Genomic DNA, 13,901 nt, shown 5'->3' with positions numbered 1-13,901 from the left:
CTGTTCCTTTATAATTTAGTACTCTGCCCATATGCCTTAAAAGCCACACTTTAGTTGTGATTTAGAAATATATAAAAAATTGGCTTTCTATAGAGGTCAAAGGTATTTTCCTCCTAGCCATTTGTATTGCTGCACATTTATACTGCATCCCAGCCAGAGAACAGTGGTGCTCCTGGCAGACATATGCTTTTGTCCTATATGTGGACTGTGTAAATATACACTGCAGTCCACATATGACCTTTGACATTCCCTATCCTAGATGCATTGTATTCATGCTTTACAATGCACTTATAGGAATGTTAAATAGGCCAAACAGGAAGCCATCATGTACGTCTCATTTTACTGTGGCACCACAGCAGTTTATTACAGAATTTGCTGTTGTAAAGCATGAATATTTCTAAAACCAGTAATATCATGAAGCAAAAATGGGTGGAGTATGACAAAAAAAATAATTTCTCATATACTTCTAGCTGATTGTAGGCCACGCTACCCATTAGTTCCCAATGGTAAGGTAGAAGAACATGAAATTACCATCAGCAATAGTGTGGCTATTCCCAGGTCTGTATTCCACCATAAAGTACGGAGATGGACCACCTAAAGAGGTTAGGGTTCCCACCCTGCATCTGTCACCTAATCATCGGTCTGTGCTCTGTCTGAACCCAGAAGTAAGTCTCAAACAGAAAGGGTATCAGTTTCTTCAGGGAATAGGCCACCACAAAGGCTCCCTTTTCAATGACACTCTACCACTGCTCCCTGGGTAGAAATTGTCTGCTGATGGATACCACAGGTTGAAACTGTCCTTCATCAGTTACCTGGTAAAGCACTGCCCTATTCTAAGCTCTGAAGCATTTATCTACACAACAGACTCTTTGCTAAATTCGGACACCTTAAGAAAAGGGTGCAGAACACAGTGCCTTTATCAGGGTGGCAAAAACTTTAAGCATACCTCTGCCCAGATCATCTTTTTGGTTGCTTCTTTGAAGTGGGTTCCATGAGTCACGCAACCATGCTCCCATACTACTTAAAAAAACTCAGTAGAAGCCAGTGAGGCACAAAAAGGCACTAACCGGAGTATAATTTTAGGAGGTATACAGGTCATAATGGTCTGGATCATGGGTTGAAGAGGATACAATACACTTGGCCCCAGCTAACTTTCTGGCCAAGTTGCAGAGGGCATGGCCTACCAACAGAGCACTGCCCTACCTATCACTCGCTGGCCTTGACATTTGGCCTTCCTGTTGTAGGGCCTGATGCACTTTCTTTTGTTGAGCCAGCTAATCTTCCCAGATGAAGCTGAAGTCCACAATGTCATCCAAGAACGTGGCACTGAAGTTCTACAGCCAAGACCCTGCTGACCAACCTTCATAAGGTTGCAGGGGCATTCTTCAACCCAAAGTGGGTCACTTAAACAGAAAGTCTCACCAGGAGTGGAGAAAGTGGACTGCTCCTTTGAACCATCTGTTTGGGCAATCTGCCAGTATCCTGAAGTCAAATCAAAGGCAATCAGAAACTTGGCAGTCCCTGATAGGTCAATGAGCTCAGGGTATCACGTGTGCATCAAGCTTGGTGACTGCACTGAGCTGCCTGTACTTGACACTTAACCTCATTTCTGGGGTGCTACCCTGTGGGCTACCTTTGGCTCCAAAACCACTGGACTGTACCATGGACTAGTGGAGGGCTCAGTAGCCAGAGATTTAACATCTTTGGAACTTCTCCTTTGACACTGGTCTGCAACTTGTTTGACAGTCTGATTATTATTCTTGACAGGCATGCTGTCACTGGCTTCAATATTTTGGGTGCATCAAGTGGTGCGCCCAGTTGTCAGTAAGCAGAGGAAAATGTCTTTGCTGTAGTATTATGTAGAGCACCAGAGATGTTGGAAGTGCAGATGTCATCTGTGAAAGCTAAGGCTAATCTGCTTACAAGGACATTGCAGCCAAAGGTTTCAACTTTAGAGTCGTCAATACCTTTTAATGAACCTCTGACAGATACTATGGAATGGTCGAAGCCTCACTCAGCACATACAGTAATTGCCCCATTTGTTGGCCCCTTAGGCCTGCACTTGGTGACATAGCCTTCTTGTTTCATCACCAAACACTGGAATGTCTTATGATGCAAGCTTGAGCCACAAAAGTCAACCCAAATTCTTACCCTGCTGCCCTTCCTGATAAAGAATCGAAGTGCATTGATGAGCTTGTCAAGAGAGTGTTTTCCTCTGTCAGTTTAGCATTGTCACTGCACAATGCGGTCTACCAGTTGGGCCAAAACACTCTGGGATATGGTGAGGTAACTTTTGCCTGCCCTCCTTGAAGAGTTTTGCAACTCTTTTGCACAACAGTCCAAGATAGACAGGATGCAGTTAAATATATTTTGTGAGCTGGGATGGACTCCACAGACTGTTTAGATCATGCTATGGGCACTGGTGTGGTGATTTGCCTCCATCCTAGAAAGAGCGGCATTGGGTGCTACTCGCGTTATTTCTTGGTAGCCAAAAAAGACAATGAGCTCAGACTGATTCTAGGACTTCAGTGTTTTTTTAACACCTTGCCTCAGAAGGACACATTCAGAATGCTAAGTCTGGGCCACACCCTCTCCACCCTATGCTCTGGGGTTTTGAAGTTGTCCTTAGACTTGCAGGACGCATACTTTTATGTACCTATGGTGCAGTCTCAAAGACGCTTTTTTCACTTTGATGAGGAGGGAGTGGGAAAGGTGTATGTGACTCATCTTTGCAGATTGGGAGCCCATGCATTTCCATACCACAAAGACTGGTTGTTGAAGGTGAGCTCATCATAGTTAGATGCTGGCCATCTGCAGACTACCATTTTTCTTAAGTGTTTCCTAGGTTTCGTCATAAAGGAGCTGAAACCCCAGGGCTGTTTGGATATGGTGATGTGAAAAGTTTTTCACCCCCAAAACGTGACTCCAGGACATTCAGTGTATGATCCTGATGTTTCAGGCGTAGTCTTGTGTTCCGACCTGGATGGTAGTGAGGCTTCTTGGACTCTTAGACTCATGTATTTTGCTGGTGCCTCACTCCTGCTATGACTGTGGAATCATGTGTTCTGTGCCAGGAAAGACTGAGACTGAGAATGTGGCGCTGGCTCATCTTCAGGGAATTTCCTTGGTTTTCAGCCATCTGGTGTGGTACACAGGCTGGAAAAGCTCACAGTAAGTATATTCTGGGCCTGGAGATGGTTCAAGGCTTTATCGTCCACTGGAGCATGTCTTGCATAGATCTTTTTGCAACCTCAGAGTGCTCTTATTGTCAATCTTTCTGTGCTCTACAGTTTCCACATCCGGGTTACCTGGGAGACCTAATTTACTTACTGTTCTTACTGTCTCTGGTCTCCTTTAAGCATTCCCTCCTCCGCTTCCCGGAGTTCTGAAGAAGGTCCAGTCTCAGCTCATTCTGATAACCCTGCAGATTCATGAATGAACCACTCTCCCTTCATCCCCAATCTGTGGAGGGGCCTTCTGGGTATTCATGTGGTTGAAAGTTTGCTTTTTCAGACTGGCATAGTTAGAAATCTCCTACTGAATCTATGAGTCTAAGGGCATAGAATGTTCTGAAGTAAACTGAAGTCAGTGTGCCGCAGTGGTGTCTATATCTAACTCAATGCCGTCAATTACGGAGGCAGGACAAGGTCTCCACAGAGTGCAATGACATCTCCTATGGGTGCACAGGAGCGATTACTTTAAAAAGTTTCTGGTTCCAGTCTGGGGGAATTCAAAAGAGGATCTTGCAGTTAGTATGTTAAACAGAGAGAAATCATGTCTGTGTAGCATGAAATGTACTTTTCACCAATCAGAAAAGCCTATTCTATCTATATGGGGCATTATTTGGACGTTTCAAGGAGTAGCCATGGCAACCCATATGCAGCTGAGCACTTCTTCCCTACCATTCCACAGAGCTACCTTTAGCTACTTATAGCGTTAAGCATGCCACAATATTCAGCTCTAAAATATCAGTGATGAGGGCTGAATAGCATCAGCTGACCTAAATCACTGTATCATATTAAGTAAGCAGAGAATGCTATCCAGTGATAATGGGAAATCACCTCTCCACACAGTGGTAAATTCACTTAACACATGTTATTAAAGCTTGTGTGTCTCTGCTTTATTTCACACAGAACACTGAAGCTACCCATCAATTATAATTTCCAGGTGTATTCCCAAAGTGTAACACACTCGTCCTTACTGTCCTTGGACCAAAAGTGTGTTCATAGTTTTGCCAAAGACTACAGTCACATTCAGTAACCCAGGCAGGGGAATATCTTTGTTACTATAACAAAAAGTAATGTTGTGGCAGCCTTTAAAGCAGGTGTCAAAGGTGATAGAGTACTGTACAGCAGAAGAGCAATACAAATACTAGTTTGCACATCATGCAGTTAAACATCTAAACACTTGGCACTGAACTGAGTAAGATTTTTTGACAGCTAATTTACTATGAGTGTGGAAATAGATATTTGCATAATGAAGGTGGATACATTCTACAACACCCCTGTAGTCAGGCCCCTCCTGAAAAAGACATCTGCCGTTCCAGATGCACCAAAGTACTTCTGGCCCAGCAAAAGTTCTATAGAAACCAATCAACCCGCAACTCAATGAACACCTGGAACAAAACAACCTCCTGGACCCCTCTCAATCAGGATTCCGAGCCAACCACAGCACCAATTGTTACACAATAATGGGGAAACTCAGTACTCAGCTGGACCTGGGCTAATATTAGTACAGAAAAAAGTGGTCCAACTGAAGAGTTTACAAAATATTTTACACCCGAAAACAAACATGAATTGACAAAATCAATGATCAAATCACAATTCTATTTAAATATAGTATGAAATGAATCATAATCAATTCAAATGGTTGCTCCAATGCACGTGAAGTGGAACAAGTGCTCAAGGAAGTGGTTGTGAAAGAATAGAAGTAGAATGTATGAGTGCAGGTAAATGCAGTAGTTACAATAATAGCCTGTCTACCAATGTATATAGTACTAACTAATAAACACCATAATTGCAGGTCACCATAGATGAATATTGCATTATCTGCATATGGGTAATTTGTAGAAGTACAGGTCGAGGTTAAAAGGAAAGTCGACGTTTCGATCCCTGAGAGTGGTAGAACGGCCAGTAATTACTTAAGAAGGGGTCTTCATCAGGACAGAGGACTGAGCAACCTACAGCTGTAGGTAAAAATACCATAAAATTATTAACTCGAAAACAAGGTAGGATTGGTGTATAGAATAGGTAAGTGGTTCAGCTGCTCACTCAAAAATCCACCGAAATGGAGGCGGTGGAAAACATTTGGTAGAAGGGCCGAATGGCTCCCAGTCAGAAAAATGAAACAACAAATGCATCTCCAGTAGTCAAATAAGGATATAGATCAAAGTTGAAAACTATTTAGGATTACTTGCTCTCTTCAATGGCCAAGACCAGTTGACTGGCTTGGAACAGTTATCAGTTGAACATGAAGTTGAACAAACTCTCAACTACAGTGAACTAATAAAAGAATTTGCAGGACAGAAAGCAAGGAAAGATCCCTTATTGTGAAAAAGTGGCATTATATATTATTCTATTACAGCTGCACTTGTATAGTTAAATTTTACTTGTTAATAATCTACTAAAATAAAGTGATTAGCAATGAAAAACAATTAGAGTGACCGCTCGAGACTGCCCAGGCGAGGTCGCCCCACTCACGCCGCTCCTGCCTGCTGCTGCCAGCACGCTGCCCTGCTGACTGCTGCGCACTTCCTGCTACCACCTCCGTTTTGCGCCGCTGTTTGCCATCCACTGCGTGCCTGGTTTACCCACTCAGTCGCCTGTTGTTTCCCCTTTTTTCCTTCTGTATCCTGCTGTGTGCCTGTTGTCTACCCTGTCCGCCGCCTGTGCACTTAGCATTGTTTCCCCTTTTCCTTCTGTACCCCTCTCCCCTGCTTCGGCTGCCCTCCCCCACCTGTGTGCCCCCTCTAGCTGCCGGACGACCCAGCCGCCGCTGAGCCGCCCTCGGTCCTCCTTCCTGCCACTGCCCTCTGGCGTCTACGCCCCCCCTCCTGCCCATTGGCCGCCCCGCTCCCGCCACCCAGCTGACCCGCCCTCCCGGCTCCTCACTTATGACGCCCCCAGAGCGACCGCGCAGCGGACGCGCGCAGCGGGAGCACCGAATGAGCGCCGAAGGTGCGCCAAAGGTAAGCCCGTCTGTGCCCGTCCGCACCTGGACCGCGCCCAGTGCCAGGACCCCTGGCCCCCACCGACGGAAGCCGACCCGACGAATCTACGACGCCACCGAACTCAACGCACTCAACACCGGCAGGACCCCGGGTTGCTACCGAGCCACACCGAGACGCACCCATGGACCCTTCAGCTGCCACTCCTGCAAGTTCACCTGCAACCGGACCCACGCCACACCAACACCCACCAAGCCGAACGCCAGCAGCAACCACCTCAAGTGCATCCTGCTCAACACCCGCTTCGTCCACAGACACGCCGTCGAGCTCTGGAACCTGCTCGACACCACAGCCCCAGACGTCGCCTTCCTCACGGAAACCTGGATGAACGCCTCCTCAGCGCCCGACATCGCCATCGCCATCCCGGAAGGCTACAAGATCATCCGGAGGGACCGCGTCAACCAGACCGGAGGAGGCATCGCCATCATCCACAGAAACACCATCCGCATCATGACCAACACCGACGATACCCCCGCACCCGCCGAACACCTGCACTTCCAGATCCACGTCAACCCCAAGACCACCCTCAGAGGAACCCTCATCTACAAACCCCCGGGACCACGCACACAATTCAGCGAAGACATCGCCGACTTCATCAGCCCACACGCCCTCCTCTCCGCCGACTACATCCTCCTCGGGGACCTCAACTTCCACTTGGAGAACAACAACGACCGCAACACTACCACCCTGCTGGACAACCTCGGTCTCAAGCAGCTGGTGACCACCCCTACACACTACGCCGGACACACACTCGACCCCGTCTTCTCCTCCAGCAAAGACATCACCTTCAGCCACGCCACCGGACTCCACTGGACGGACCACAGCTGCGTCCACTTCAGCTACAGAAAGAACACGATCCACCACCACCAGCAACAGGTTCCCCGCAGAAGCTGGAACAAGATCACTGCAGACCAGCTCGCTACTTCCCTGAGCAAGAACCCTCCCACCAGCACAACGAACCCCAGCCAAGCGGCCACCAACCTCACGAAATGGATCAGCGACTGCGCAGACGACCTCGCCCCTCTGAAGACCCCGCCGAACAGACCCAGCAGCAAGAAAGCCCCATGGTTTAACAACGAACTCAAGAGCTCCAAGAAGAACTGCAGAGCACTCGAGAAAACCTGGCGCAGAGACCCAACACCGGACAACATGACTGCCCTCAAGCTCGCCACCCGAAAACACCACCAACTGATCCACGCCACCAAGAAAACCGCATTCAAGGAACGACTGGACAACAACGCACACAACAGCAAGGAACTCTTCAACATCGTAAAAGAGCTCTCCAACCCCAACGCCGGAAACAACGACATCACCCCCTCGCAGGACCTCTGCAACTCCATCGCCTCCTACTTCCACAACAAGATCGCGGACATACACAACAGCTTCAGCACTCAACCGACGCAAGCCACGACCGAACCACCGCCCCCCACATCCACCCTCCGCGCCTGGACCCCGATCAGCACCGAAGACACCGTCCGCACGATGAACTCCATCCACTCCGGATCCCCGACAGACCCCTGCCCTCACCACGTCTTCAACAAGGCCGACGCTGTCATCGCACCCCACCTGCGGGACATCATCAACACCTCCTTCGACACCGCCACCTTCCCGGAGAGCTGGAAGCACGCCGAACTCAGGGCTCTACTTAAGAAACCATCAGCCGACCCCACCGACCTCAGGAACTACCGCCCCATCTCGCTGCTCCCATTTCCGGCAAAAGTCATCGAGAAGACCGTCAACAAGCAACTGGCCGCCTTCCTCGAGACGAACGATTCCCTCGACCTCTCACAGTCTGGGTTCCGGGCCAACCACAGCACCGAGACTGCCCTGATCGCAGCTACCGATGACATCCGAGCCCTGCTCGACAACGGAGAAACAGCGGCCCTCATCCTCCTGGACCTCTCCGCGGCCTTCGACACTGTCTGCCACCGTACCCTAGTACAGCGCCTGAGCAACGTCGGAATCCAGGAGAAGGCACTGGAGTGGATCATCTCCTTCCTCGCCGGAAGGACACAGAGAGTCCGCCTCCCCCCGTTCAGATCAGAGGCCACCGAAGTCATCTGCGGCGTTCCTCAAGGCTCCTCGCTCAGCCCAACACTCTTCAACGTCTACATGAGCCCCCTCGCAGCCATCGCACGCCAGCACAACCTCAACATCATCTCCTACGCCAATGACACCCAGCTGATCCTCTCCCTCACCAACGACCCCGCCACCGCCAGAGCCAACCTGCACGAAGGGATGACAGACGTAGCCAAATGGATGTCGAACAGCCGCCTGAAACTGAACTCGGACAAGACGGAAGTCCTCATCCTGGGATCATCACCCTCCGCCTGGGACGACTCCTGGTGGCCCCCCGCCCTGGGCAGCGCACCCAAACCCACAGACCACGCACGCAACCTGGGCTTCATCCTGGACTCCTCCCTCTCCATGACCAGACAAGTCAACCCCGTCTCCTCGTCATGCTTTAACATCCTTCGCATGCTACGTAAGATCTTCCGATGGATCCCCACCGAGACCAGGAAGACGGTCACCCAGGCCCTCGTCACCAGCCGTCTAGACTACGGCAACTCCCTCTACGCCGGAACCACCGCCAAACTCCAGAAGAGACTCCAGCGGATCCAGAACACCTCAGCACGACTCATCCTGGACATCCCCCGCCGCAGCCACATCTCCGGACACCTGAGAAACCTGCACTGGCTCCCGGTCAACAAGAGAATCACCTTCCGGCTCCTCAACCACGCACACAAAGCCCTACACAACCAAGGCCCAGGATACCTCAACAGCCGCCTCAACTTCTACGCTCCCAAACGCCAGCTTCAATCAACCAGCCACGCCCTCGCCGCCGTCCCCCGCATCCGAAGAGCCACCACAGGAGGAAGGTCCTTCTCCTACCTGGCAGCCAAAACTTGGAACTCCCTTCCGACCCACCTCCGCCTGACCCAGGACCACCTCGCCTTCAGGAAGCAGCTAAAGACCTGGCTGTTCGAGCAGTAGCGGACCCCCTCCCCCCAGCGCCTTGAGACCCTCTGGGTGAGTAGTGCGCTTTATAAATGCTTTGATTGATTGATTGATTGAGAGTTGTGTCATGGGGGGTCCATACAGCATACTCTGGACTGGGCCCGAAATATCCTAAGGCCGGTACAGCTGTATGAATCTATAAGGGGAAGATTAAAGGATCTGATAAAGTGAGTATAGCTCATGCATGTGATAGGCTAGGAGGTGGAGCTTTCATGTGGCAATGAGGATCTGTGTGTAGGTGACAATAAGGGAGGAGATATGCATTCATAAAAATGAGAAATAAATGTATCCATTGGTTAGTGTGGACATGTGACAAAGGGAAAGGAAATGTAAAAAGGGGGGATAAGTTCAGATGTGCAGAACAGCAATGTGAGAGGTGTAACAATGAGGATATAGCTGTTTGTATTTGACATATAGGAAAAATATATGTGCAGGTGAAAGTGGGAGGATGCATGTATGACAACTTACCATGTGTGATGACAATGCAAAAACCTTATGCAGTACAATAAGTACTAATGCCCTGCTCCTAAGCCTTCCGGGCTCTGCACTGCCCCCTTTAAGGTCAACCTACATATGCAGCATGTCTCATCATGGTCCTGAAGAAATAGGACCATATCACCTGGGCCCTAAAGTAACTCCATTAGCTTCCCTTGTCAGCTCACAGCATCTTCAAAACAAGCTGTACTAAAACAAACACATCACAACCAGCATTAATGCCTCTCATGATGACAGTCTATGCATCACTAGACTGACAAGAGGAAAGTCCTAGTCTTTGGAAACATCCCCTCGCCCTTTGAACAACACGAGGGGGCCCGCGGATCTTGGCCGAGCCTCCCACCCCCAAAAGACCACGCCTGCAACCTCAGCATCATCCTGGATAGCAAGCTATCCATGAAGAAACAAGTGAATACAGTCTCATCCACCTTCTTCCACTCGCTACGTACGCTACGCAAGTTCTTCAGGTGGCTCCTGTTAAACACCAGACGGACTGTCACAGAAGCCCTCCTTACCAGCAGACTGGACTACGGAAACAGGCTCTAAGTAGGATTCACTGCATGCCTCCTGAAGAGACTCCAGACAATACAGAACTCACTGGTAAGACTCATACTTGACCTCCCCAGAAGGACCCACATCAAACCACATTAAGAAACTACACTGGCTCACAATTCAGAAGCGATGCCAGTTCAAGATGTAGACCCCTGCATACAAGGCCTTGCATAGGTAAGGACCAGCATACATAAACAAATGCCTAACCTTCCACCAACCGACTAGACACCTTCGCTCTTCTTCCCTCTCCCTTACAGACACCCCGAGCCAACAGCAGAGGACGCTCCTTCTCGCATCCGATTGCCAAGGTCTGGAACAACCTCCCCTGCACCTCCGGACCGCACCATCGCCCAAGCAATTTAGAGGAAAACTAAAGATCTGGTTGTTTTGAATGTTTAAACCTCCATGTGGCAGCAAACAGCTCCAGCACCACGAGACCCCCAAGGGTGAATTGCCACGCTTTATATAAATGTATGATTGATTGATTGACTAGTGACTCTCGGCACAGCCAGGACATGATCGGACAGGAAACTAAGAACTGAAAAAACACCAGGAAACAGCCCTTTACCATCTATGGACCCAACATCTGAAATGACATTCTTGTATCCATCAGGACCACTTAAACTCTGAGTCAATGTAGGAAAGAGCTTAAAACACACTTCTTTAAAAAGCACTACATCTCAGTGCAGTAACAATCTGCTTCCAGCCTTAGAAACCAGTTACTCCTACAGTTCATTGTTGGCTGTACCTTTACTTTTGGGCCTTCAAGGTAGGTTCATGCTATTCAAATACCACATACACATATATACACATAAATAGTATGACCATTGATCTGGTTTGATCAGAAAAAGCTTTTGCACATCACATTTATTACTCACTACGAGTGCACCTATCATGTAAGATTACTTAATTGTTTGAATAACAAAGATTTCTGGGGAAACTTTAGATTGTCTGCCAGGCTCCTTCAGATAGGACCAGTTAGATGACACCTCAATGTATTCAAGTTTGAATAAAAAGTGAAGATAAAACTATAAAATATTTAATTAAGTTAAGAGAAACAAATGTCTGGAACTGCTGGACGACAGTTACAAAAATCTGTGGTTTACTCACCATAATTACCTATGTGCCCATATTTTTCAAAAAGGCCACCGAGTCAGGCTACAGCAGGCCAATAGACTTGAGCATCTACTTTTAGAATCCAAAAACACAGAACAGGTTTACTACTGAAACAATGCTTCAAGGGGATGGAAAAAAGGAGCCTACTGGCAAAAGAATAAAAAAAATAGTGCCTTTGAAAATGCTCAGCTCAAAGAAAGGGAGCTCACTCCATGTCACATTATGGCGAAGACAAGCAGATTGAGGGTGCACATCCATGTTAATTATTAGACTTATTCAACAGGGTTAGGGGATGTATGACATTACAACGCATGCTTTTACATCGCATGCTTTTACAACGCGGTTTTTACAACGCATACCATTACAACGCATACTGCTTTGGGGCGCTGGATAATGAATAGTTTAATTTACTATTACAACTTCAGTCCCCGTGGATAGTAGGGAAGGTGTTGGACAGTAAATTAAACCTATTCCCTATCCTAGAGCGCCCCCCAGCGCAATGCGTTGTAATGGTTTGCGTTGTAAAAGTTGCATCGTAAAGGCACTGCGTGGTAAAAGTTGCGTTGTAAAGGATGTTTCCCGGGTTAGGCATAGATACCTGCAGGGCATTGTACTGTCACTATATAAGGCTCGCCATGCCTGTGTCTGCGGATAGGCCCATGAATTCAGTATAAGATGTGTGGTCAGCCTCAATGAAATTCTATCCTTGGTCTTCGTGTGTAGCAGAGAATCGCCTCCAACACTATTAAATCTGTAATAATAATCTAATATAAGTCTGCTCAAAAAGGGCAGCAGCTCTGCTCAACGCGTGATCTCGTCTGACCTGTCTGAACATGGTATTAAATTAAATATGGTCACAAGATCTTCGCCTTTGCCATATTCTTTCATCCATGGGCTGGAGCCGCCTGGACTCCCCATTTTGAAGGCGAGAATGAAAGAAGCTCAGATAAGGAGACAGAGATTGATTCATCACGAGCTGAATATATGTCTTTACTGCAACGCGTGCTGTACCCACCTGACCTCTCGGCCATGCAATAAAACGACCAATCACAGAGGAGAGGACACCAGTAATTAACAGGCAACCTGTTTTAGCAAAGGATATTCCATTTCAGCTCGGATGTCGCCGAGGCGGTGCTGTAATTCAATCAGGTCCTCATCTTTGCTTTCATCAAACACTTTCAGTTGAATGTCGAGCTCCTCGTTGTCTTTCTCTTTCAGTGCCTAATGTAAAAAGAATATAAAATGTGTATTACTGCGGTATCAGGGCTCGTGCGTTCCACGGAGCCCGAGCGCATTCTTTTCCGTCAATAAATACGTCAATACAAAGAAAAGCCGCATTATAAATTCTCCAATACAGACAATGTTGGAAATATAATTTTCTGAGGAAAATTGCTTGTTTGTTATTTTTCAGGCTATTCTAAAAAGAAAATTCATTTCGTCTATTGCTCTCTGTCCGTAATTGAGAACTGCTTCAGTACAGACCGCGCTACTACCAAGTTGGATTCACGCGGCAGCGACTTACCTTTCCTATAAATTACATTATAGTTTCATGATGTGTAGAGAAATGTCTTTCTGGAGTTGACAATAAACTAAAATGAATTCCTATCAAATGATATGCCTCATGGTGAAAATATTTGCAGCTTGTTTTGCATTATCCCTTGCTTTTGAAAATGCCCCCGTTTACTTTAGTGTTACTACTGCGAAATAATAAAAAAACAAATGCATTCATATATATACACATATCATCTCAGCTTGACTCCAGTCTTGTGCAATTCCTTGAGGGCTTACCTCAGTCATCCATCTTATCTAAAGTCTGACTTACACCGTTGCTAAAAATAATAGGTCAATATGGGTAGTCCTGCATACCAACTTATATCTTAAACTAAGAAAACAAAGGAATCATTTTGATACCCACTGGATTTAACAGGAATAGGTGTTCTCACACTCAACATTTCAAAATCAAACCTTTTGATAATGAGAATAAAACCGGGGGGGGGAAAAATAACTCTTCTCCACTATCCAGTATATTGTCGGTGACTATAGTAGGTTGCCCCAAGCCACCAAATGAACCATATGTAACATTTACTATAAGAATGATTCTCAACAGAAACAAATCAAAACTGTAAAAATAATTCCACCTTCCAGATTTAATATAATTTCTCCTACTTCATCAGTGATAACAATCTTTCTGATGAAAATGTCTAACCACAGGTTCCTCAGCTAGTCAAGCTACCTAGGTGCCAGCTTGAATCCGAGTGTATTTACAGCATTTCTCCCGTGTGCCATTAGGTGGCATCGTTCCTGTAGTGTCGTCATGCTGGGGCGATACACATACGACACATCACTCAGGTCAGTTGTTTAAGTTGGTTTATTATCGTCGTTACAGCAGACGCATGTGACCACGTCCATGCTCTTCCTAGTCATCCCATCTTCTGTGTTTCCCCCGCCCCGCTGACCGGATGTCCTGTCCGGTGACCTGTCCCCAGCTACTTGA

General features: G+C 47.4%; 1 protein-coding gene across 2 annotated transcripts in view; it reads right to left on the bottom strand.

Moving 5' to 3' along the window:
• DIAPH2 (diaphanous related formin 2) overlaps nucleotides 1–13,901 on the bottom strand; it is a 4,230,744-nt gene that overhangs the window by 2,851,346 nt on the left and 1,365,497 nt on the right. For both annotated transcript variants that reach the window (XM_078688424.1, XM_078688425.1), the window contains one exon: nucleotides 12,510–12,628. In XM_078688424.1, the coding sequence (XP_078544550.1) occupies nucleotides 12,510–12,628 (119 nt within the window). The remainder of the gene's footprint in view (nucleotides 1–12,509; nucleotides 12,629–13,901) is intronic.

The sequence above is a fragment of the Lissotriton helveticus genome, chromosome 4_1 (assembly GCF_964261635.1).
Source record: "Lissotriton helveticus chromosome 4_1, aLisHel1.1, whole genome shotgun sequence".
NCBI classification, from domain to species: Eukaryota; Metazoa; Chordata; class Amphibia; order Caudata; family Salamandridae; genus Lissotriton; species Lissotriton helveticus.
Note: the sequence above shows the minus strand (reverse complement) of the source record. Positions and strands in the feature narration are given on the sequence as shown.